The following is a 26,899-nucleotide window of genomic DNA, read 5'->3' on the forward strand; positions in this document are numbered from 1 at the left end:
CCCTGTAGATCTGAAAACATATCCTTAGGAACTGCAAATCTTAAGGGATGAACATTTTTGGATCTTTAAGGACAGAGGATAAGAAAAATCAGGTCTACGTGCTGCAGCTTCCATTCAGCAGATGGATGAATGCCAGATTCATTTGTCTACAGTAAAGCACCTTATTATTCACTTTATTTTAGTGCTTTCACTTCATTTAGTGATCTAGTTATTAAAGAAAATAATTGGCCCATTATGGCAATTTGCTATGTCACTGTACATAGGTATTGAGTAGGTAAAGGAAGGCATGATTAACCCCTAAAATTACATTTAAATACCAAAAAAATCTACAACTAGTGTTGCATATATAATTTAGTCCAGATTTTTAGCAGCACTGCAGCTACCTTTTTCTGATAACTGTCTTTCCTCTAGTTAATATTTTTCTCATTATCAGCTTGCTCTACAGGAGAATGTGGGTTTTCCACAGGAAGCCTAATTAAAATAAGCCCAGGCATAAATATTCAGCAAGGTACATTCCTGGGCTTGAACCAGATAGGAATTAAGGGCTCAAACAGAAGACATTTTCCAGTCCATCAGGAAGTTGATAAGGGAGAACTAGGAACATACCCATTGGTGGACACAGTCACATTGATTGAGCACTCAAAAGCAACAACAGGCAGCTTTGGTGGAGGAGGATTAGAGTAGTGCTGAAATCTAGATTTCTGCCCTTATGGAGACTATTCATAATAACTTTTAGGTAAGTGAATATTTACTTTACTGTGAAATAAGTGACTACATCCTCTCAGACCACTGTCGGAGGAGTTATTTTTACTCACATTAAAGCAAAGACAAAACTAACCACATAAAAATAAGTCAGAATCAGACCCATTAAATGAGAATAAAGATGAGAAACGTGAGCAGAACAGCACAAAACAAAGCGTGCAACAATCCCACTACCAGTAATTGTCATTTTAAGTCCCTTGAGAAAAGGGGCACAGACCCAAAGGCAAGAAAATCTGAAATTTTCAGAAGCTGTTGATGAGAGGTTCCATTTTCTCCTAGCCTCTTTGCCAGTGCTCAAAGCTTCATTAATAAATTTTCACTTCCATCTCCCTGAACACTCAGTAACAGATTTAAAAGTAGCGGTCCTACAACAACAAAAAACTTCAAAAATAAACTGCAAAGAGAAGCTTCAGAGCTGCAATTCTTTTGTAAATTTGACTACATCAACCAAGGATTGAACAGATATTGGGAGTGGTTGGCCCATTACAAAAGCAGTTTCTCTGCTCTTGATGTTCACACCTCCACATTAGCTACTGATAATGGGCCACATCCCCCCGACTGAACTGACTTGATTTCTCCTCTCTTGATTTTCACAACTCCAGAATATCAGCAGTTAATGGGCCATATCCTCCATGACTGAACAGACCTTGTCAACTCTGGCCCTCCCCTTTACTGAGACTCCCTGTTTAAATCCTCCTCTGAACCCTCCACCTCCCCCCCGACGCATGCATCTGACGAAGCAGGTCTTTGCCCACAAAAGCTTATGCTGCAAAATATCTGTTAGTCTAGGTGCCACGGGATTTCTTTTTGTTTTTGAAGGTACAGACTAACTTGGCTACCTCTCTGATAGCTTCATTAATCATCTTCCTTGCCCTTAAAAAAATTCCTTTTGAATGGGTGTGAGGAAAAGAAATACAAAGAGAAATTCAAGTAGATTTCCCCAATGACAATGTCTTCATTAAGTCTGACAGCTTTTGAACCCTTTTTGTTGAGTTTTCTTTCTAACGATTTCCCTAATGAGGCTGCTTGATTTTTGAAAGATATGTTATTACATGCGAACCATAGGTCACGATCCACCAGGTGGCACTGCTGCATGGGCCTAAATGAAATGAATGGAGTAATTTGGCTTTGCATTTATGCCAAGATGGAGTAATGATGCTGAAATTTATATTTGAAGTGCAGAATAGTTTTGTAAATATAGATGATGTGTGTATGTGTGTGTCCATAATGTATGTGTGCATCAGTACTGAAGTAATAGATTACTTTACCAATATAGTTCTTTAGGAGCACAGGATTTTAGCAGACATTTTTTTCATAACACAGTTTATTTATAAGTGTACAGGCAGTAGTATTGTGCAAGAAAATGCACATGGTACCTTTAGATTGGAAGTCTATGACAGTACATTGTAAGAGACAGCACGTAAGCATGCTGGAAGGGCATAACAAGTGGGGTTGCACAGAGATCAGTATTGGGACGGTTCAATAGCATCATGAATCATTTTTAATAAAGTTGCAGATAATAGTAAGCTGGGAGGGTTACAAGTGCTTTGGAATATTATGTTATAATTCAAAATGATCTGGACAAACTGGAGAAATGGTCTGAGGCAAATAGGATGAAGTTCAGTAAGAACAGGTGGAAAGTACCACTTGGGAAAGAACAATCAGTTTCATACATACAAAATGGGAAGTGACTATCTAGGAAGGAGTACAGCAGAAGGGGATATAGGGATCGAGCTAAATGAGAGTCAACAGTGCAACACTTGCAAAAAATTAAAAATCATTCTGGGACACATTAACAAGAGTGTCATAAGCAAGACACAAGAAGTTACTCTTTTACTCTATTCTACACTGATTAGGCCTCAAATGGAGTATTGTGTCCAGTTCTAGGGACCACATTTCAAAAAAGAAGTGGAAAAATTGTAAAAGGTCCAGAGAAGAGAAACAAAAATAAAAGAGAGGCCGAGAAAACATGACCTAGGAGGGACAATTGAAAGAATTAGGTTTGTTTAGTTTGGAAAAGAGAAGACTCAGATGGGCATGATAACAACTTCAAATATCTAAAAGGTTGTTCTAAGGAGGAAGGCAAAAAATTCTACTCCTTAACCTCTGAGGGTAGAACAAGAAGCAATGGGCTTAAATTCTAGCAAGGGAGGTTTAGGTTGGACATTAGGAAAATTTCTTAAATGTCAAGGTGGCTAAGCACTGGAATAAATTGCCTGGGGAGATTGTGGAATCTCCTTAATTGGAGATATTTAAGAGCAGGTTAGATAGGCATCTGTCAGGGATGAGATGGTGCTTGGTCCTGCTGTGAGTGCAGGGGACTAGATTCAATGAGCTCTCACGGTCCCTTCCAGTTCTAGTATTCTGTATTTCTATGACAACAAACTATGTACATGTACATGTCATGGGAAAGTCTCCTACCTTGGTTAAGCTATCTGCTCATTTGAAATAATTATGGGTATTCTAACTTCTCTTGAATGTAAGTATTTTTTTATTATTTATCATTTGTTTTATGGCAGTTTCTAGGAAACACTTATGGATCATTGTGCTAAGTGCAAACACAGAACAAAGAAACAGTCCCTGTGCAAAAAACCTTAAGTATAAAAGAATTGACAGTGAGCAGAAACAGACAGACAAATACAAAAATGTAATGGGATTGGCTGGCTCCCGAGTGCCTCCCTGTGGCCAACGGTGGCTCTTGGGTGCCCTGCCTGAGTTTCCTCCTCTTTCAGGGCTCCTCCAAACCTCTACACAATTCAGAGGTATAAAATACAATTTCCCTTTCAGAGCATCTGACTTATGAAGTGTTTGCAACATGTCTTTTGGCCCTCCAGGCCCATCCCCCTTCCCTTGGTCATAGACTCCCATATTCCTCTCTCCAGGGACTATGATTAGATCTAAGTTAGCTTCTTGCAGCTGTTCCCTTTATATTCCCCTAATCCCATTCTTCCTGAATCAACAACAACTTCCTTCAAACACAGAATAACTCAAAATTTAAGGCCTCACCTAGTCTGCAGCTGTGCATAGTCCCTCCTCCTTGTGGGTCGGTGTTCCTGCTCTGAAGCAGCAGCTTCCCAGTGTTTCAGAGCCCACTGCAGGAGTCTTCTCACCTCTGCAGTCTCTTTCCAAGCCTCCTCCTTACCCAACCCAGAGCTGGTGGTCACCTGACTCTCCTTATTCTCCTGACCTAGGGAGAAGAGTTGGCTGTGCCACATGTGGTGCTGGGCCCATCCTCTGTTAAAACAGACAGTCACTCTGTAAAAAAGAGCACAGTGGGAGAATATAACCAGCCCTGCATTCATTCATCTTCTGACAGCTTAACCCACAGTGGCAGAAAAGCTGATGAGATGGAGGTCATAGCAGTGTTAAGCACCAGCACATCCAACTCTGCTGGAAGCTGCTGGCACTGGTCAGAATCCAGATGAGAGGTATGGCCAGGGTAGCCGATTCAGTGCATCTACCAAGCAGCCTCTGGTATATGACTTCCTTCGGGGCCTCAGCCATAAATTAAAACTGCTTACCAGTGATAGGAACCACAAAAGAGAATGAACATTGATCATCCCCCAGGAATTAAGCTGCCCCACTGATGCAGGGGGTTGAAGTGTGCATCCTGTATACCAGCAAGGGTAACTTTATTCCCAACCCCCCGCAAATGTAGTAAACTGTATAAATAATGTCACATTAGTAATGTCTGTCTGGAAGGGGCTCAGATGTCATGATGATGGTATTAGAACTGGGACATGAATTAGTTTTCCAATGTGTCTTATTTAAGACACAAAGACAAACATTTGGTGCCTCCCACATATGGCTGATGGAGAAATGGGTTCCTTCACGTTGTGGGTGTGACTTGAGGGTGCTATGAAAAAGAAAACCATAGCCTCTCTGCACATTTCCACTAGAAATTGGGTTCAAATCACAAAGTTTAAAACTGGATCCAAACTTCTGCAAAAGTGGGAAGAGGAAGTTCAGACTCCTCCAACAAGAAACAAAACTTTACACAAAACTAAAAACCCTACAAAGAGAAAAGAAAATGAAGCTGATTAATCAACCCCTAAATCTTTAGGGAAGATCTGCAGTTTCATCTTTGCAGATATTATTTGCCCATAATACTCCCCAAGGAGGTGAACTACTCCACATTTTCCAGGTCATCCCATCCCAGTGTGATGGCATTGTTGTTGGAATGGTTGATCCTCATTGTCTTGATCTTTCCCTTGTTAATGCTCAGTCCAGTCATTAAAGAAGTTTTATATAGTGTTGCAACCTTTTCTTCCATGCTTTCGTGCTGGTGTGAAAGGAGGGCAACATCGTCAGCAAAATCAGTGTCCCTCTAGCTGTTTGAAAAGTGTCCACTGAACGCCCAGTTGATAGACATCTGTTGTCCTGCTCATAATCCAGTCCATTGTGATCGAGAACAGGAAAGGTGATAATAGATACCCTTGTCACACACTTGCAAGGTCTGGCATACTTAAAAGCCTTTAAATCAAAAGCTACAGATATTCATAAATAAATGCCTGAGGTACATCCTTCACATCAAATGGCAGGACTTTTTCACAAATGAGGAGCTTTGGAACAGAGCAGAACAAGAATCAATTGATGTTCAAATCAGGAGAAGAAAGTGGGGGTGGCCAGGCCACACTCTCAGAAAACCATCATCCAGCATAGTCTGCCAAGCTCTCAAATGGAACCCGCAAGGAAAAAGCAATAGAGGGAGACATCAGACAAAGTGGAGGAGGTCTACTGAGATTGAAGGACAACTTGGGTACCGCTGGAGTCAGCTAGCAGGAAAATAGCATACGTAGCAGTTTTACATTCTGATCTTGAATTTTGCTACTGGAGTGCATGGGATGAATTCCTGATTTTTAAAAACGAATGCCTAAATTTAGGCTTCAAAATACTGTATTTATTTAAGCACATAGGAAAGACTAGAGATGGGGGGAAAATGCAGAAATTTACTGGGTGAAAGTCTATGACCTTTGGTAAGGAGGTCGGTCTAGATAATCTTATTGGTCCCTTCTGGTTTTGAAAACTAGCAAGTGGGTTGCTTGGCAGAATTTGGTTTCCTGGTAATGTAGAGTATAAAGGTTATTATCGGGGTTGGATTTTCAAAAGTATATACATGCTGTAGGAGCACAAGTCCCTTTAAAACTCATTGAGTCACTCTGTCACACAAACTATTATAGACCCCTCAGGGTGCGTCTACACTAGCCGGCTACTTCGAAGTGGCTGGCACAACATGGAAATAGTATGCGTCGCATCTACACGTGCTGTGAGCTATTTCAATGTTGAAATCGATGTTAGGTGGCAAGACGTCGAAATCGCTGTTGCTATCGGAAGATGGGAATAGCGCCCTACTTAAGTAGGGCGTGTGTTGACAATACATGTCCTGCTACATTGAAATAGCAGGGTCCTCCATGGCAGCCATCAGCTGAGGGGTTGAGAGACGCTCTGTCCAGCCCCTGCAGGGCTCTGTGGTTGCCGCATGCAGCAGCCCTTAGCCCAGTGCTTCTGGCTGCTGCCGCAGCTGGGGGTCCATGCTGCGTGCACGGGGTCTGCAACTGGTTGTCAGCTGAGGATCTCGTGCTGTGCAGGCCGAGTGTCTCTGGGAGGGGCCCTTTAAGGGAGCAGCTTTGGCCCCTTATTTCGACGTGGAGCATTTGTGTGTGTAGATGCTCCGCAGTTCCTTCCGGGGCGGCTCCTTTTGATGTTTTCCATCACTATTTCAACATTGAATGTCGATGGCAGCAGCCCTGGAGGATGTGTAGACGATACGTGTCAAAGTGGCCTATTTCGATGTTCTTATGTCAAAATAGGCTACTTCAACGTAGTGTGCTAGTGTAGACGTAGCCTCACTGTAATATCTGAACACCTTGTGGTCTAGGGACACCTGGTTTTGGAAAATCTCTTCCTACGAGCCAAATTTTAGGTACTCAGTTAAAAAATACTGATCTATTTTTAATCTCTTTTCTTTCCTACTATTGACACAACATTTACTGCTTACAGATTACAGTGTATTGGTTAAAAAAACAACATTCCTTCAGCACTTTGCAAACTGTGTATTCGTTCCTCTCAGGTTACTCATCTTTCTTAGTCGGTAACATAATGCAGTCACCAGAGGGTGCAACTGCTGCAGATCCTCGGCCATGCCTTAATGTTTGACATAGTATAACTGTGTCTGTTACTAGCGTTAGGTTATGTATTCCTTCAAATGGAGAGACTTCAAAAAAAAAAACAAAACTGGGTTTCTGTCATAGATCCAGTCAGGTGTCCCCTTTCCAGTCAGACTGGCATGAGGGGCATTCCAAACTCCTGGGTCCATGAATAATTTAATCTGCCAGGACGTGAAGAGAATTCACACATTGCCCCCATCCTGGGGCCCCACGGTATACTGTCAGGCTGCAGCCCTTTCTGGTAAATCCCTTCTGAGAACCGGAATCTGGTGTCCAGCTGCCTAGCCTGCGTGCACCACGACAAGCATTCATACTCTCCCAGGCCTGAACACACCTCTCTTAAAACTCCACCCCTAAGCAGTGATGCTCCCAAATTACAGTTTCTCTGCCTCAGGGGGCTCTGTGTTGGTCATGAAGCATTTAACACAGAGACATATTTCACAAATGGAACACATTATTTCTTGTTTACTTACCTGTATAAATAACAGGAGAGTGCAGAACATATAAAACATAACATCCTAAACCCACTCTCACTCGCCCAGTGCTTGGGGGTCTCCTGCCTCATGCAGCTTCTATGTGCTCCTCCACAACCGGAGACAAAATGGCCAAATACCCCAGGCAGGTCCACTCTTCTCTATTTATAACCTCTTTGTCAGGTGATGTCCTTGCCAACTTCCCCATATGAGCAAAAACCTCTGCCAGGTGACTTGGAACCCTACTGGACCAGCTGTGTGGTGGGCAGCCTGTCTGTAGTTCAGAGCTATAGCATTTCAATGACCAAACGTTTTAAGTAAATAAGTTTCTTTTGTTGTTCTTTTGCCGCAAACCTTTAGAGTTTCAGCCCAACAGCGAGGCAGACAGACCATAGAGAGGGCAAAAAAGGCAGCAGCTTCAAAATGGAGTTTGCAGCTTCATCGAGATACATAGAGTTTATAATCTCTCACAGAATTCATAAATTGTACAGACAGATCCCCAACTCATCACAGCTTGTGGTTTATTTATTTATTTATTGCTTCTCTCTAATATATGATAAGGAAGGGGGAACTTGGGGTGGAGGTAATAGGGCAGTGTGTATTTGTTTTTAGCTTGCTGGTTTTTAACTTGGCAATTCAGTTTTTGTCTGCCTTGACAGCTCTATGGTTTTTTTACAGCAGCAAAATTGACCAGTTCTGAAAATGTGTATAAGCTAACGTTTGCAAGTGGACCCAGTGTAACTGTAACCAAAGGCAAACTGTTTAGCACCCACTGAGAAGCTTCATTGGTTTCATTGATGTGTTTGGTTTTGTTTACAAGGAGGGCATTGCTACCATTTAATTTCAGTGGCAGACTGAGGGTGCATCTACACTACCTGATAGATCAGCCTAGTCAGGATCGATCTTCTGGTGTTCAGTTGCATGCACCTAGTGGAGAGGTGCAAAATCAAACTATCAGGACTCAACAGTCAACCCCATACTCCTCAATCTTGGGAGGAGTAAAGGAACTCAAAGGGAGAGTTTCTCCTGTCAACCTCCCTTTGTGAGGACAGACCCATAAGTTGATCATAAATAAGGCAATTCCAGCTATGCAATTGCGATAACTAGAATTGCATATCTACAATCAACTTTAAGTTCTAGTATAGACCTGGCATAAAACTTTGGAAAAAATAAAATATGGTAATGAGTCAATGCCATTCACTGATGTGTGAGCTCTCATGATACACAACTTGGGATATTCCGGAGGTTCTTTAGGAAAAATCACGGCAGGCAGACAAAATGTTACCATATTTCCCAAGTAAAACACACACAAAAAACTCAAATCCACAACAATCAAAGGAGGATGAGACACCATTTTTTGTCTTTTGTCTGGTGCGTATGTCTTACAGCTTCCGCTTTGTGAATGTTACCTCCCCAGTTCGGGAGACTTTGCTCTTTCATTCAAGTTGTAGCAGCTCACGCTTTTAGTTTTGGAGATCACCTGTTCAGCCCCCAGTGTGTCGGCCAACACGGCAGTGTCACGAGACATCCCCTGTGATGCTGTATTGAAATTGGCTTAGGGATATGAATGTGTAAAACTTGAAGATCATTTCTGCAAACAGATCATGCAACATATCCTTTTTATGGTTGCAATCTGCTGAATCTGTATATTCTATTCTTGTGCATGTATCATTCTTATGTGTGAAGTTAGAAATATGGAGTGTGACTGTTTACAGTGATAAAAGTGCTAATGAAGGCTATTACTGATGCGCTATCTCCTCTCGTAATATTTATTTTATATTTAAAAAAGTAACAAAAATCTTAAACGGAACCTCGGGGAGAGCCTAAGCTGTGACTGTAGCCCTCGTCCTTCCCTGCCACATCTCCTCTGCATTTCCTCACTCCCACCATTTTAGCATATCTGAAATGAAGGCCCCAGCCATTCAGTGAATGCCATGCAGGCTCTTTCTACACAGAACCTCATCGGAACCAGTGTGGCTCTCTGCAGCTGCAAGGGTCCACCCACACAGAGCTCACTGAAGGATTGGGCCTGCATGTTAGTACCATGGGACGGGGAGTCTGTCTTTATGTCTCTCCCAGGAAGTGCCTGACACAGGTGCAGTAAAATGATGTGGGTGTGTTAACATACCTACTGCATGTTACCATTAGAAATACAAGCTACTCCTTGTGACTGGGGTAGTATGGCCTAAAATGCTGTTTTAAAAGCTTTTTCTCGGCTTCCTGATGCTCTTTCTTTCTTCAACCTCATCCCTTTGTGAGCTTCCCGAGCCTAAAGTGTGTGACTGGTCTTTCTGTCTTCTGCAGGCTTTTCACCATCCCTCTACGGCCCCATTCTGCCCTTGGCTGACTCTTCCTCTAACATTACTCAATAAGGCTGTGGCCGCTCTTGGCCAAAACTTTGAAATGGCCATGCTAATGGCCAAATTGAAGAATACTAATGAGGTGCTGAATTGAATATTCAGCACCTCATTAGCATTTGCATGCTGCTGGCTGCAGCTCTTCAAAAGTGCTGCTTTCGAATGCGCGCGGCTCGGCGCGGCTACACAGGGGTCCTTTTCGAAAGGACCCCCCACATTTTGAAATCCCCCTATTCCACTGAGAGGAATAAGGGAATTTTGAAATGGATGGGGTCCTTTCAAAAAGGACCCCCATGTAGCCGCGCTGAGCCGCGCGTGTTCAAAAGCCAGTATACGAATCCTAATGAGGCTCTGAATATTCAATTCGGCACCTCATAAGTATTCTTCGCTTTGGCCATTAGTATGGCCATTTCAAAATTTTGGCCAAGTGAGCAACTGTCATGTGATCACTTGGTCCCCAGTCTTCTGATGTCATCGCCCCTGCCGGCTGCATTTGGCTAGGAGGATTGAAGGAATTGTCACTTCAGCATTCCCAAAATAGTCACAAACAGAAGCTGGCCATCAAAATAAATCTGAGCGGGTTTGATGTTCCCCAAAAGCACAGGCATGCCATCTGCTCTGCAGGTAACAGCTTATTACTTTAGTGCTGGCAGAGGTAGCGTGCTGCTTTTGCAGCTGCTTGCTTTTATTAGTGTTACTGTGCTGCAGATTAATGGTTGTAGCATGATTTCAGAGAAGAGAGATTAACTTCACTTGAAATATTCTCTGCACCACTTGCCAAAGCCCTGACAGAGAGGCTGCTGTGGAATTAAAACTTCACCCTGCCTAACTGATCCATGCAGGAGTACGCGTAGCCCATTTATGCGTCAGTGATGAATGTAGGTGGATGATGGAAAACTTCAGAGTACTACGTTGAAAACAGTTTCTTTGTCTGTTATTTATTGTGTTTGGGGCACTAATTAGCACTACAGCAGCACTGAAACACTGTTAATCCCAGATCCCTGACACAGAGGCTATTACAGGATTTTACTGCCTTTCTCAAGTAGGATTGTACAGTAAAACCCCAAGTTATGCAAACCCTGTGTAACTCAAATTTTCACACAAGCTGGGGTGGAGATCCAGGAACCAGGCTCATTCCCAGCTCCCTGCTGCTTGTGGGACCTGGGAAACTGAGCAGCCCACCAGGACTGTTCCATTTTCTGGCTGCTTCTCCCTGCCTTCCCACAGATTATGTAAAATCTGCATGAGCCAAACACAAGTTGCACTCACTACAGCAGTTTATGGATTAAAATTTGATAGCCTGTTGTGTTTCGCAGCAGGCCAGACTCAATCTAGTAGTGCCTTCTGGTCTTAAAATCTATAAATTTATGAACTTATCCATGGCCAAATGCACACAACTGGAGGCAGACCCGGATGGAATTGTCCCAATAATTTATATTTACAGATACGGGCCATCTGTCAGAATAAAAAATGAGTAGATCTCTGATCACACTAACTACTATATCATGGAGGCCCCGAGAAAAGTGGACTCCAGTGTCTCCACTACACATACCTTCCAATTACAAAGGCTCTTGTGTGCTTGACAGTCCCATGATTATACAGTTACACAAGTAATAGCCATTTATGTAGCTGTTACATTCATTTAAATGGATTTTTTCCCTCAACTTGTTGACAGATCTCGTCTGTGTCTGTTTATTCTGTTTTCTGTGAGAACAGCCATCCAGAATGTCTTCTACAGCTTTATCACATCCTATTTATTTGTAATAGGTTCCAATATCACCTTCCAATTGCTGTATAAGGTTAACTATAAAAATAGGAATTTAAAAGCATAAAAGCTCTTGGAGAACTGGCTGTAGTTTCATAAGCCCCAGGGTCCTTCATGCTTCTGCTTTTATTTTCATCATTAGTCTTCATAAACAGTAAATCTCACTTTTTCACTCACAATAGTTGTCAGTGGATTTATGACATGTCTTTCTGCCTGCTTTTCCAAGCTTTGTAAAGGTTTTGCCATTTTATATATGGATTTATTTAGCTATTAACTAAGAAACAGGCGGCAAATATGTAACACACAAATTGCAGTGCCAAGAAGATTAGTACTGCGAAGTGAGTTTAATTTAATTTTCTGGTTCACAAGTTGTTAGAAATTTGATAATATAGATTTTTTTCCATCATGGTTATTCTGAATAATCTTTTATGCAGTATAGAGATGATCAAACAATACTCTGTCTGTCTGGCATTTTGTTTTTATATCTGGTCTCTTAAGGACACTCACTACAGCAACAAGTGACATTTTATTAATTCTTTTCTTCTTTCTCAGAATTAGCAGGTGAGAATATTTGGGCACTTGTATAGCTATTATGAAAATATATTATGAAAATACATCCTTCGCATGGTAGATGGGGGAGGGATAGCTCAGTGGTTTGGGTATTGGCCTGCTAATCCTAAAGTTGCAAACTCAATCCTTGAGGAGGCCATTTAGGGATTGGGGTAAATAGATATCAGGGATTGTGCTTGGTCCTGCCAAGAGGGCAGAGGACTGGACTAGATGACCTCCCAAGGTCCCTCACAGTTCTAGGAGGGTGTGTGTGTGCACGTGTGTGTGTGCGCGTGTGCGTGCGCGCATTACAAAGGAGACTTACTGGATTTAAAATTGTGTATTAAGGGCACAGAGCAGTCAGATAAATAGCTATCAATAAGAATGTACTGAAATAATGGAGCTGTTCAGTGTAAGTAAAATTATGAGCATGTATAGCTATTTGCAGAATTGTACCTGTGTGCTATGTTTAATTTAACACAAATCAGATTATGTCTGTTTAATATTGAGGCTTGACTTCAAGGAGTCATATGACTGAATGCATATCAGGCTTCCAATTAAGACTGAACTAATAGAAAGTTCCCTAATAGCGAAATTTAGCAGAGTACATCCAATTTATTAATGGAGAAACGATGCGAGCACATGGAATTATCCTTGGATTCCAACACAGTTTGAGTTAGTAGTTTATTGGCCATCACTTTTGAAACACTTTCTGCCTATGGTATCTCTCTCCAAGCAGCAGTTGCTGCCTGTAGAGTTCGCTCCTACCTCTCCCACAGGTAATTATGCAGGAATCAGCTCTTAGCCAGTGTGAAACTTCCTCCTAGAATCAATAACAAATAGAGAACAGATTGTAACCTTTTGGGACAGACTGTAAGGTCTTTTGCTCACCCCAATCCCCGTCTTTTTTAGAGAGAGAAAAGCTGGACTGGATGTGTCCATCCCTGACATTGGCTCAGATATCTCAGATGAGTTTACTTATGTTTTGCCAAGTTCCTGCCCACCTCTGTGGGTGGAAACTAGCTGCTGGCCCCTAGAACCTGCCCTCCCTCGTATGCTTGCACAAGCAGTGCAGGGAAGTAAGAGATATTAAGAACCTGTGTGGCTGTTTAAATCTTCTCCATGGAAATTACTACTGGGGGTGCTGTCATTGACTTCAGTAGGACAGCTCCCAGTAATAAGCACTGTGTCCCCACCAATAAGTATTTACAAGAGGAGACCCTAGTATTTCAGACATGTTCTAGATGTAACTTGCATATACACTTCATAGTGAACGGGTAGGGAACAGATTACCAGGGATTTTATTTTTAGCTTAGATGGATTTTATTTCTGGGGTGGGGAGAGTAGAGAGTTGCATATAAACCAATGTATCTTATCTCTTACAAAAACATTTTTACAGAGGATCCAAAAATATTGTCCAAAGCAGATATTGTGCTAGACTCTACGAGGCTTACTTTCACCGAGTAGTACCACCAAAATCAATGGATCTGTATGAAGAGTAGAAGTTGCAAGGCTGTGATGCTTAGTTCAACTGTACATTTGAACCATTTGTATGAATGTAAATTGATCAGTCAAAAATGCCCTGTATGTCTCAGGCAGAATAAATGCAATATGCAGATATGTTTCCTTGGAAACTACTCATATTTTTAAAGGACATTGAGCATTGCGAAGCTTATATAATTTATTGATGTGAAAGCCCTGGCTCTGTTGCATGCTATTAAATATATTTGCCTGTATTGGCAAGCATGAGGAATTTACTTTGATTATTAATACAGATTTTCTAGCAATATTAGTTGCTGAGGTATTCAGATGTGGAGCTGATGTTATGATATCATGCCAGCTTTACTGTCCATTTGGCTGAAAATGACTAGCACACAATTTTCTGAAAATGTGTATGCCAGACATTCTGCCTGTTCATGCAGCTTTTAGCAATTTTACTAATTGGGCACCCCAACTTCAGAAAATATTGTCCTACTAATTTCTTTTTACAATGTTGCATTACATCAGTGAACAAAAATCATAGCTGGAGCTTCTGTACAAATAATGCCCTTTTCGAGTCCCCTTTCACTGTGTTGATTCTACATTGCTCTTATTGATATTTGGTCAAATTCAGGGCCCCATGTTGCTCAGGATTGTACAAACACTTAGTGATAGGCAGCTCCTGCCCCAAAGAATTTACAACTCGGAACCAGATGCTGATTTGCTTATTTGTATTAACAGTACTTTATACCACCAGTGAGCCATTGAGTTCAGTGGTGTTATTTGTGGAGTAACTAATGATTTGAATTCAATATGAATGTAAGAATCTGGCTCAAAATAAACAAGGCAGACAAAGTCTTCATTGTCCCTATTTGCTTTGTCCCCATTTGTAGACAAAGGGGAAACTGAGGCACAGAGTGACCTATCTTGCCTACATCCAGGTCCAGTGTCTTAACCACATAACACTCCTTCCTTTCATTGTTCTTTTTGCAAAACCTCTTTCTTTTAAAGATAGTCACAGGATGGGTGCTTTTAAATGTCTGCTGGAATGACTCAATAGAAAGAAAATACAGGTGCAGTCACTGAGTGTCTTTCCTGGGAGCATTGTATTTATTTCCCCCACCCCCCCAAAAAAAGAATAACAGGAAGCTTATCCAGCTTGCTTTTCACAGAACCTTTTATGTGGAGACCTGTATTCTAACAGATATCCTCCTCTCTGTGGCAGAATCTGAACCTTAAAGTACCTGTGCTGTGATATTATTTTCAGTTCACTGGTGTACATGAAATCTTCATGCAGCCATTAATTTATCATGGCAGTCAGTTGGTGCATATACCCCAAGCTGTCTTGCGATGCATCTTCTTATTTTATTATTTATATGTTTGTATATTTACTTGAACAGATTTGCTGTGTTTCACAATGTTAGGATACCTAAAGAAAATGTATTGAACAGAACAGGAGATGTCACCACTGAGGGGGTATACATTAGCTCATTTAAGGTAAGAAAATAACTGTTTATTCAATGAATTCAATCTATCAAATGTACTGATGAAACAATTGTTTGTATTTTTGTCAAATTACTAATTGCTCCTTTACATTTTCAGAGCTGAATGGGGTTTTAGCCATGCACGTGCCATTACAGTCAGTACAAGCACCTTGAGTGAACTTTTGAACGTGTAACATTTGATGTAACTACTGGGATTCTGATGTTGCAGGCAGTGCAGTTATCACATTATGGGATGGCTGAACCTGCCTATTTAGTGTGTCTTTTATTCCCTCAGGATCTCAAGCAACGTTTTGGCGCTTCTCTTGGGGCTTTGTCCAGTGGTAGAGTTATGATTATAGGCATGTCTGTGGTTAATTTAAAGCTTGCCTTATCCATAGCCATTCGCTTCTCAGCCACCCGACGTCAGTTTGGACCAACAGAGGAAGAAGAAATACCAGTCCTGGAATACCAAATGCAGGTATAAGCTGAATCTACAATATGGCACTTCATTCAAATCTAGGGAATGTGTTCAAATATAAGCCACGTCCTCAGCTGGTGTAAATCGGCATAGCTGCATTTAAGGCAATAAAGTTATACTAGTTTAGCAGACAGTTCTATGCAGTTCTAAAGATCAGATTCTGAATTAGACTTGGTATTCACTACCAGTTCCAGCTGTTACAACTACATTGTTCTGCCCACACCCTGAGCCAGGAAGTTATACTGACCTGTTCCTTCTGCGGACAGCACTATATTAATGGAAGGGCTTCTCGCATTGACAGAGCTACAGCCTCTCAAGGAGATGGAGTACCTAAGCCAACCTGTGAAGCTCTCCTGTCAGCATAGGTCGCATCTTCACTAAACACCAGCTACTGTAGCACATACCCATACCTCCACTTACATCACCCTGGTAATGTAAAGAAGCCTTAAATCACCCACTTCTCAATGCCAGAGAGGTGTAAATTGCTTTTAGTGTCAATTAAAATCAGATCTTAGAGTAGTCAAATATATTGTTGAGCTCCTAGAAGCACTTTCCTGACATTGGTGAGTGGGAGCAGGTTACTTTTCAGAAACTCTAGCTCCATATCAGCTTTCATCATATTTTTTTCTTCCCTGTGATGGCCTGCCCTACATCAACAATATCTTCCAGTCCCCTGTTCCAAATCCAGCTGCTGAGATAATTTTTCTCACCTGTTGTTCTGAACATGTCACTCTTCTGCTGAATCCCTCTCCTAACTTTTCCTTCTCTGCAGCACCACCTTCGAGATTCTTGTCCTGACCTTCAAAGTCCTTCACATCTCTAGCCCACATTTCATTTCTTCCAGAGTCCCTAGTCCTGACTACCCTCTTTTCCACATATTTCACAACCAGTGTTGCACCTGCTTCTGTACTGTCCCCTATCCAGCTTTCTTCAATTGATCCACAAGGCTTCTGTTCTGGATCGTCCTCAAGACCACTTCTTCCTTGAGATCTTCAAGAAACAGCCAAACTAATCAGAGATCATTTAGGGTCGGTCAGATACAATTGAAGTTTGTTATTTAATAAACCAAGGAGTGCATAATTTACATAATACCTGTACTTCTTGATTTTATGTATCTTTTTCATGTGTTGATTTGGCTTGTCTTTGTTGTAGGATATTTGTGGGTAAATATTTCCTACCACATTGTGGGTATTAAAGAAAACAAAAATGAAGACTACCCTCCACATTACCATTGGTTTTATCAATGTAGTTGTTATTATGTCTATGTGCACTACTTTAGCTTGTTTGCTTTAGTACCTTTTGAAAATATAGAAATAATTATATGTGGTGTTGTAGGTCAAGTCAGGAGTTGTACAAACAGAATAAAAAGATGGTCCATGTCCCCAAAGAATTTCATTGAATCATTGGGGTGTTTTAATCTGATGTTTATCAAAAATTAGTGAGAATGGGGAACTGGGATAGCTGCACAACAAGTATTCCTGTCAAGAGTGTTCTGAACTGAAGAGCCATTGCAAACATAGCTGGTTGGGAATTTTTCAGTGAAACATTTTTCACTGGAAAATGCCACTTAGTCAAAACCAAACTGTTCACTGGAAAGGATTGATTTCAACAAATTTCTCAATCCAGAGAAGTTTAGAAATTCTCAAAATTATTTATGAAATCAAAATCTCCAGTTTTAGTTTTCTGGTTCAAAATCACTTTTCATTTTGAAATTTAAACTACTAGTTTTCCAGAAACTGAAAAAAAATATACCATAGGAATTCCGTGTTCTTGGAAAAGTTCCCAATATCTATATACCAACCTTCCCTCACAGAGATTTAATTTTCATTCCAGCAATGGCGCCTGCTTCCCTATCTGGCAGCCACGTATGCCTTAGACCATTTCTCCAAGTCTTTGTTCATGAACTTCATAGAATTTCACATAGGTCTTATGATGAAGGATAAGAGTCCAAGACAGGTGAGATGATTATAAATATCTTTATTAATTGCGCCTCAGGTTTTTAATGCAGTAAACTTTCAATTATATAACCAGGGCCTGGATACACAAGTGCCTCGGAAATGGAGATGGGAGGAAGAAACACTAGTGCCAGGAAAAAAGTTAACTTTGATCATGGGATTATGTTCTGTTGAGTTCTGTGGTGTTTAAGGATAGATTCATGTGATTTCCTGAATAAAGATGTATGTATCTTGAGTAGAGACCTAAGTAATTACTGACCAGTGCACCTCCTATGGTCCCTTACAATATGCAGTACTTAGTTATACTAAACAATTTGTCCCATCTTGTATTTAGTTGCAACACATAGAATACCTTTCCTAGACCTGAAGAAGAGCTCTGAGCATGCTCAAAAGCTTGTCTTTTTTACCAATAGAAATTGGTTTAAAAAAAATAAAAAAGAATACCTCATCCACTTTGTCTCTCTGCATTGCCTTAATAAAGATTTCATTTTGGTCAACTGAAGTTGACGCTGCATGAGATACATGTCAGAAGGTTTCTGAAAAGATATTGTTCTGGCTTCTGATACTGGCTAGGGTTTGCAAGTCAAGTTAATACATTGGAAAATAATCTAGCTGTAAAATATTAACATTTATGAAATGTTGGGTAAATGAGCAGTGTAATGAATTTCTTGTCAGTCCCGTTAAAGGAAATGTTTTGATTGCTCTGTACCTATATAGGAGCTGACTCCTGACCAGCATAATTGCATATAGATTTTCATTGTCTTTTTGTAAATATAGCTATTTTTGTAATAACTTACAGTGGAATTCATCTCTGTGTCCAAATTTGCAAATTCTCATTTAAAACTTCAGACTTTGTGCAGACCAAGTCCTTGTATCCCTCATATTGGCTGTGTCTACAGTAAGCAACTTTGAAGTTGAGCGTCTACACACACCCTACTTTGAAGTTAAACTTCAAAGTAGGGCACTACTCCATTCCCGTGAATGGAGTAAGGACTTCAAAGTTGGGCGCCCTACTTTGGAGTTAACTTTAAAGTAAGGGAAAATTTGCATAAACTTCTTTGAATTTGTGCCTAACTTGGAATTTAGTTCTGGTGTAGACGCACCCAAAGTGTATTGTGTGTCTCCTTTTGTGACCAGTCGATAGAGGATATGGGACTGGCACATTAGTTCTAGAGGTATTCATGCTTTTAGTACCTGGTTCAATCCCTAGTCTTGGCCAAGACCATGGCAGTCACATTGGATGAATTTGACACTTAGTTTTTTGTGTGTACTTTGAATTTTTTTGTTTAAAATAACATTATTTACCATTAGCTCATTTTTTACAAAGGCTGAAATTGGACGTGAGATTCACGCCTTATCTACTGGTGGTAAACCACTGGCCTCCTGGACTGCCCAGCAAGCTGCCCAGGAGTGTCGAGAAGCTTGTGGAGGACATGGTTATCTAGCCAGTAAGTTACACATTACTGAATAGATACAGTCATTCAAAGATTGTTTGTTTGTGCGTGCACATTTTGATCACAGTTTTTTGTTGCATACAGATTTCTATATCCAAAGCAGTAAGTTTTCAAAAGAGTGTTGGCCTCATCTTCCTTTTTACAGATTGCGATGGTAACTTTGGAGTACATCCTGGAGCTGTGGGACCACCATGTCCCCTGTAACTCTCCAGCTGGGTCTGTTTCTCACAGTGCTATGTTAGTGACAACTAACCAACCCTCCAAGCACTGTTATCACTCAGCCATTGGCATGTGGAGACCCACATCAAGCTGTCACCCTAGTCTTGAACCCAGAAATATACATCTTGCACTGCTCAAGACTCCCTTGGACAATGAAAGCTCATTTGTCACTCCAGCAAAGGAATGTGCAACTATCATTTAAACCTGAGCTGAGATTCCCCAAGCGTTTCAACTAAAACCACAGTTTTAGATAAAATATAAAAAAGATGTATTAACTACAGAATGGTAGTTATAAGTAGCAGACAGAGAGATCAAGGTTGGCTACACGAGATACAAAAATAGAAATTCAGTCCAGATTCTAACTTTAACAGATTACCATCTACACTAGCACTTATGCTGGGAAAACTTGTGTCACTCAGGGTGTGAATAAAACCATGTCCTGAGCAACTTAAGTTCTGTGGGCATAAGCACTTGTGCGCACAGCGCTGTGTTGGCGGGAGACACTCTCCTACTAATGCAGCTATACCTTTCACTGAGCTGGTTTTATTGTATCAGTAGAAGAGCTCTCCCCTATCAGCACAATGTAACTACATGAGCGCTCTTACAGCAGCACAGGTACAGCTGTGCTACTGTTAGTGTGGATGTGCAGACATAGCCTAAGCAAGATCTGCATCAAGTAGCTTTTCTCAGGGCAGGTCTACACGAGACCTGGAAGTCGATCATATCTGGAATCAACATATCTAAAATTGATTTATCAGGTCATCCTCTCACAAGTGAAGAGCACTAGGGTCAACTGTCTAGCTCCGATGATTTGATTTAGCACATGCTCCCTACGTGTGCTGATTCAAACCCCAAACCACAGTCTATCTTCTGGTAAGTATACATACCTTCACCTTAGCAGATGTTAAAGGCAGCTCAGAGTTCTTAATACACACACTGGTTTCCCTTCTCAGTGTGACACCAGTCTCTCCAGTTCAGACTCTCCCTGACACTCTCCCAAGGATGCAGGAGGAGAGAAGCTAGGTGATGTTGTTATTGTCCTTTTTATATAGGAACAGAGAGGGAGCTGTGCCAGTCTATATACTATCAAAACAAAAACCAGTCAAGTAGCACTTTAAAGACTAGGGGTCTGTCCCACGAAAGCTCACCTAATAAGTTATTTTGCTAGTCTTTAAAGTGCTACTTGACTCCTTTTTTTATGTTTTTTTTCAGCTTCTGGAAAGGTGTTTGCTGTCATGTTAGGGAGTCCTCATTGCATACCTGCCCTCTGAGAAATCTCTGAAAGAGTGGATTCTTCTTGATGGCCATCAATGCCTGTGATAGTTGCTCCTTTGTTACTACTGAATAGCCAGCAGTAGGCATTCCCCACTTTACAGCGTATTTCAGTAACACACACAGAACAGTACTTTATAACTTCACAAACAACGGTAACACATACAATTCAACAGGGTGTTAATGTTCAGCATTTTAAGGTTAAAGGATATCTCCCTGATCATACTTTATACACAACATATGATACTCATATCACAGGGTGAATGTGGGGGTTTGAGCGTGCTACTTAGAGGTACAGAATCACGCAGACCCAATTTGCACATGCAAAATCTGCACCCACAAAACAAATTGCAGATGCAAAGTGGAGTATTTGCACAGGCAATCAGGCAGTTGCCACTACAACTGTCTAGACTGCTCTCTCAGTTCATTTGAAGGTTGAGAAATAAAGGTGCAAATTTTGCACATGCAGCTTGCACTTATCAATGAGTGTTACGCTTTTGAAAATTTACCCCAATGTATTTAATTTTTTTAAACAAAGGGTAAATTTCAGGGTCATCTGTTGGTAAGAATAATTATGTTGCATTATGACAAGTATCAGAGGGGTAGCCAGGTTAGTTTGTTAGACTATAAGGTTCCACAGGATTTCTCATTGTATATCACATTGGAAACTGAGTCTGATTTCTCATTCTTTGAGCTACAGAGCAGTCACTGAGAGGTAGCCATGATAGTCTGTATCCTAACAAAACAAAAAAGCAGTCATGTAGCACTTTAAAGACCAACAAAATAATTTATTAGGTGATGAGCTTTTGTGGTGTCTGCCCCATGAAAGCTCATCACCTAATGAATTATTTTATTAGTCTTTGAAGTGCTACATGACTGCATTTGGTTTTTTAGCTACATAATAATTTTAAAGTTCTTTTTACACTTGTTTGTATAATGGTTGAGTTACATTGTATATTAAAACTTACAACTTTTCTTTTTAAAGTGAATCGCCTAGGTGATATTCGAAATGACAACGACCCAAACTGCACATATGAAGGAGACAATAATGTGCTGCTTCAGCAAACCAGCAACTACTTACTGAGCTGGGTGAATGCTAAACACCAAGGTTAGTGAGCAGTATTATATCTAGTTTTTAATTTAGTGGTGATTTGGTAACAGCATTCAGAGGTGATTTCACACTGACAGAATTTGTTTATGTGATCGTTATTTGTTGAACATAAATAATGTGCTAGGTACCTTCATAAACAAATGTCTTTATATCTATAGATCTAGATATAGACATTTGTGTTGCATTGATCACCACAGTGACTGGACCTTGTCATAACTAATTGTTTTTCATGTTTGTACTTAGGTAGTCATTCAAAAATGAACATAATAAAAATGAATTTAGGAACTGATACTGTGGATTCAAACTCCCAAATTCACTGAATGTCAATGGAAGCTTTCTGAACAGAAACGCTACTGTTTGGTCCTTGAAAAATAATATAAGGATTATCTATCTCCTACCACCCTTTTACACATTAAATAGCATCTGACTTTGTCATTAATTCCAATTAGTATGTGGTGCTAAGTGCTGAGAGTATAGGTTATGGAATGTGTAGTCTAACTGAATAATTATAGCATATTGTTGTCTGAATAAAAAAATCACAGGAGCAAATTCCTGGCACAGATTCTGGCCAAGATCTTCCAGATGTGGAAAACCCATTTATGGGTATTGAATCTACAATCTCCACTCCACTGGGAGCCCACAACCAGCCAGGTCAGCTCCTCAGCACTTATTCACCTGTCCTCAGCTCCCTCTGGATATCAGTCAATTAAATATATTGGCATTTCTACACATGGTCTATCAGGAGAGAGTAAACTTAGCCTTTAGGATAGTGCTTTGCCTCAAACTACTCTCACTGTGACTTTGTAACAAATCAGTTAATTATCTTTGGTATTCCAGATAAAGTTCCTATTGCATCTCCTCTTGGGTCAGTAAACTTTTTGGAAGACTACAGTCATATTCTTAGCCAGAAATTCACAACCTCAAGTGTTGAAGAGTGCATGGACTCCTCAGGTAGCCATTTTCTCTTTCCTCAATAATAATACTTATTTTCACTCTTTCTTTCCCCACCTCCCAGCTGATTTGTCTTTTCTTTTTCAGCTCTGCTTTTTTCCACTGTCTTTTGTGAGCTGCCAGCTTACCTAGAAGCCTTAGTTTTAGCCAAGCTTCTAAACTCATAGTATTCACATGAACTCAAATTAAGGCACGTCTTTTTAGACACAGCATCCTGCCTCTTGACAGAGAGCTAAACTAGATGACCCTTGCGTTTCCTTTTAACCCTATGACCAACCCTATAAATAAAAATTTTCCTGTGATATTTATTATGTGTAGAGACTAGACCACAAGAGTGCTACAGATGGGTAAACAAATTAAAATGTGACTTAATTTGATCTGTTGTGTGTTTTTACTCTTACTTTCCTGCAGCTCTTCACTTTTTGGTTTCATTCCAAATCAGACACACTAAAACTGTGCCATGTGTTGTTCTTGTGCTGTCAGCAAAGGGAATCTGATAGAGCTCGTTTAAAATGTTCAATCTGTTAATAATTTTTGTGGCAAAAATATTTGCTGGTTTTCTGACAACTTAGACTTAGTATTTTTCAAAAATTTAAATATTCTATTAAAAATGTACAAAACTTTCTGCATTATTCAACTAGCTCTAGAGCTGATAAGCTGATAAGATCTGATAAGGTGACTGACAGCTGAACATTTGAATACTCATTTGTAGAGCACTGCATGGATCCAAAATATACATCTGCATCTGCATATGCAGAAATGATCCACAGATATCCACATGCATGAACGGATGTGGCTATAAATTGGATATCCCCAAATTTGCAGGGTTCTGGATGCTATATTTGTTCTGGCATCCACAAAAATGAGCTGCTCATTCAAGCATGTGGATTCTCACGGATGGATTTGCGAGGCTCTACTTACCTGAGACAGTGTTTTTGCAGTTAGACTATCACTTCTTACAATGTGTTTTCCATCAAATTGCATTGTACTGTTTATTTGTTCTTTGTGTGATGCACATTTCAATTTACTAGGGACACAATTTTCATTTTTAGCATGTCTCTAGCACAAAATTTGGATACTGAATTATAGCATGGAATTGCTAGACAGAATAGTTTGCATGTATACACTGGGTTGCATGTATTCCTCTAAACTTGTATTTACTGGCATGTGTCCTCTATTATATTGTTTTTATGAGAGAAGACATGTCTACACTATAGAGTTAAATCAGCTTAAATTACATCAGTGATCATAACCTGCTGTAATTATGTCATTTGTGCATGTTCATACACCATACCTTGTGTCGACAGAGTGCATCCACAGTTGGTGGTGGAGTACTGACAGAGATAACAATGCCGCATGGGTAGCTATTATACTGTGCAAATCAACACTTTCTCCCACAAGTTCTCGGAGCTTTCTGTGTCCCATCATTCCAAGATCTTCCAACTGCATTTCAGGCCATTTTTCATCTCTGCCTGAAAGCATAGCTCCTGCACCTCTCACCAGTCTAGTGATTAGTAACAGAGAGAAAGCCGTGCTAGTCTATATACCATCAAAACAAAACAAGCAGTAAAGTAGCACTTTAAAGACTAACAAAATAATTTATTAGGTGAGCTTTCGTGGGACAGACCCACTTCTTCAGACCATAGCCAGACCAGAACACACTCAATATTTAAGGCATACAGAACCAAAAACAGTAATCAAGGTTGACAAATCAGAAAAAAAAATTATCAAGGTGAGCAAATCAGAGAGCAGAGGGCCGGGGGCGACGGGGTGGGAGTCATACTTGGCTTAATCTAACTCTTGAGCCCCCCTCCCCCCGCTTCTGCTCACCTTGGTAATTGTTTTCTGATTTGTCAGCCTTGATTACTGTTTTTGGTTCTCTATGCCTTAAATATTGAGTCTGTTCTGGTATGGCTATGGTCTGAAGAAGTGGGTCTGTCCCACGAAACTCACCTAATAAATTATTTTGTTAGTCTTTAAAGTGCTGCTTTACTACTTTTTTGTTTTGACAGACTAGTGATAAATGTTATGAACATAACACAATTGATCTTGCAGTATTTCATTAGCTGTTGTGTGCCAGGGAAAGAAACAATTGAATACTCCTGTTGGTGTTCATAGAGCAGCTGCATATAGTGGGTCTTTGCTACTGGGCTTGGGAAATAAGCACTGAGTGGTGGGATCAGACTGTGATACAGATATGGGATGATGAGTAGCAAATGCAGAACTTTCATATGCACAAAACCATCTGCTTTGAACTCTGTGCAGAGTTCATCTCAACTCTACAGCACCAGGACTCCAAAATGAGAACTGCCCTAACAGTGGAAAAAGCACATGGCGTTTGTTGTATGGAAACTGGCAACTCCAAATTGTTACAGTGAGTTGCGAATGAGTTTGAAATTGGGAAGTTCGCTATGGAGATTGCAGTGATACAAGTGTTCAGGGCCATTAATAATCTTCAGTTGTGAAGGACTGTGACACTGATCAGTGCAGGAAATTGGATGGTGTGCAGCTCCTTGTAGAAGCAGCATATTTTCAGCACCATACCAGAGTGACATTTGGCTTCCCGTGCTTTCTGGTAGACAGGCCTTAGCTCCTTTATTTTAACACAGCACTTCTGCATGTCCCTGCCGTGCCTTTCTCATCCGTGCCATTGGCGATCTGTTTGTAGGGGTCCACATTTCTGTGGCTAGATTGGAGCTGTGACTACTCAGCCTCTTCTCCCCACATACCCAACAAATCCAGCAACTTCCATTGTATGCCACACAAGAGCAAATTGGCTGTGGAAAATAGGCATGGTCAGCTGGGAAGATGAGCTGTCCAACCCAAGCAGACAGGGAGTGGAATTTCAAAACTTCTCAGTGCTTTAAAATGGGGAGGAGGAGCATATGCCTGAGTCTCTTTGCAGTCTAGAAACTGGATACCAAAGTGGTCATGATGGGCATTGTGGGACACCTCCTGAAGGCCTTGTAGGGTAACATAAACAAGTACAGTGTCCACACTGGTACTGAGTCACTCTCATGTTGTCACAAGAACTTCTGTGCTGTTTAGGAGGGGAATTAAATGGGTGGGAGGAACATGGATGTGTGTACACCTCCTCCATTTTGTCTACAAAAACCTGACTTTCTGACAAAACTGTTCAGTGTAGAGAAGGTCAGAGACTCTTATATGAGACATATCTCCACTTGATTTAATTAGCTTGAGAGCGTTAAGTAGCTTTGTAAGGAAAGTGCATGTCAGTTAGAACAGTCTAGAGCACAGCAACATTTTAAATAGTACAGTACAGTGACCTGAACTCTGTGCAGACTGTAATGTGCAGTAATTATCTTTGGTTTGTGTGGAAAAAATGGAGAAAGTGAGGAAAAAATTCCTCAGCAGTTATTTTGGCTTTCTCTGCTGTAATCAAATTAAGGGAGACATTACATGCCATTCCCACAATCTTATTGCTGCTATTTACCCGAATTGGCCCCTTGGGGGCAATGAGAGGTAATTAGATCTATGTAGGGACCTAAGACAAAAGTGAGTTTATGAAACTGAGAAATTGTGGATAGAAATTTAACCTTAATGTATAGGTGTCATTAAGAGGCAATCTGCTTGTTTCCTGGAATCCAAGTAACTGCCTCAGCTAGTTGAATGAAGAAATGCTGTGATTACTGCCATCCCTGTAATGATGCAAACTCCGAGTGAGATGATGCCTCAACAGTTGTGACAACAACTTAACATCTGACTAGCTTAAAAATGCAAAGGCATAGCAGGAAGTTTGGTCGAGATGATTGTTTGTTTTATCTTTGTGGTAAATCTCAAGCTTGTAAAATGCTGGACTATACAAATTAATGAGTAAGCACGTTTCTGTCTCATCACCTACCAAAGCAGCCAAATCACAGTTGGAAAAAGCCTTCATCTGTTCATGTGTATTAATTTTCTATTAGAAGTCATTTAATAACACTGGACTAAGTCTATTACTCAGATTTAGACTACCAGGATTTAGCCTGGGATTGTGCACAGAATTACAGAAATGTAGAGCAAGAAGGGACCCTGAGAGCTTACCTCATCCTTTCCCCAGCACTGATGCAAGACCAAGTCTATCTACACCCTTCCTGACAGGGGTATTTCTAACCTGTTCTTTAAAATATCTAATTAGTGGGATTCCACCACCTCCCTTGATAACTTGTTCTAATACTTTACCATCCCTATAGCTAGGAATTTGCTCCTAATAGCTAATCTAAATCTCCCTCAGCACAGATTAAGCCTATTACTTCTTCTATGTTCAGTGGACATGCAGAATAAGTGACCACTATGTTTTTTTTATTAGTCCTTAACATGTTTGAAGACAGTTATCAGACACCCTCTCAGTCTTTTTTTTTTTCTCAGCACTAAACATGCCCATATGTACTCTGTGGTACCTGCTTCCCTAATAATCCCAGAG

General features: G+C 40.6%; 1 protein-coding gene across 6 annotated transcripts in view; it reads left to right on the forward strand.

Annotated features, from left to right (window-relative positions):
* The window catches only part of ACOX3 (acyl-CoA oxidase 3, pristanoyl), a 95,553-nt gene that overhangs the window by 21,946 nt on the left and 46,708 nt on the right, over positions 1-26,899 (forward strand). For 5 of the 6 annotated variants that reach the window (XM_074992420.1, XM_074992419.1, XM_074992422.1 and 2 more), the window contains 6 exons: positions 14,953-15,049; positions 15,332-15,514; positions 17,348-17,470; positions 18,797-18,917; positions 21,400-21,522; positions 22,363-22,476. In XM_074992420.1, coding sequence (XP_074848521.1) covers positions 14,953-15,049; positions 15,332-15,514; positions 17,348-17,470; positions 18,797-18,917; positions 21,400-21,522; positions 22,363-22,476 — 761 coding nt within the window. The remainder of the gene's footprint in view (positions 1-14,952; positions 15,050-15,331; positions 15,515-17,347; positions 17,471-18,796; positions 18,918-21,399; positions 21,523-22,362; positions 22,477-26,899) is intronic. The other variant, XM_074992423.1, reaches the window with a different exon arrangement.

Source organism: Carettochelys insculpta, chromosome 4 (assembly GCF_033958435.1).
Source record: "Carettochelys insculpta isolate YL-2023 chromosome 4, ASM3395843v1, whole genome shotgun sequence".
NCBI classification, from domain to species: domain Eukaryota; kingdom Metazoa; phylum Chordata; order Testudines; family Carettochelyidae; genus Carettochelys; species Carettochelys insculpta.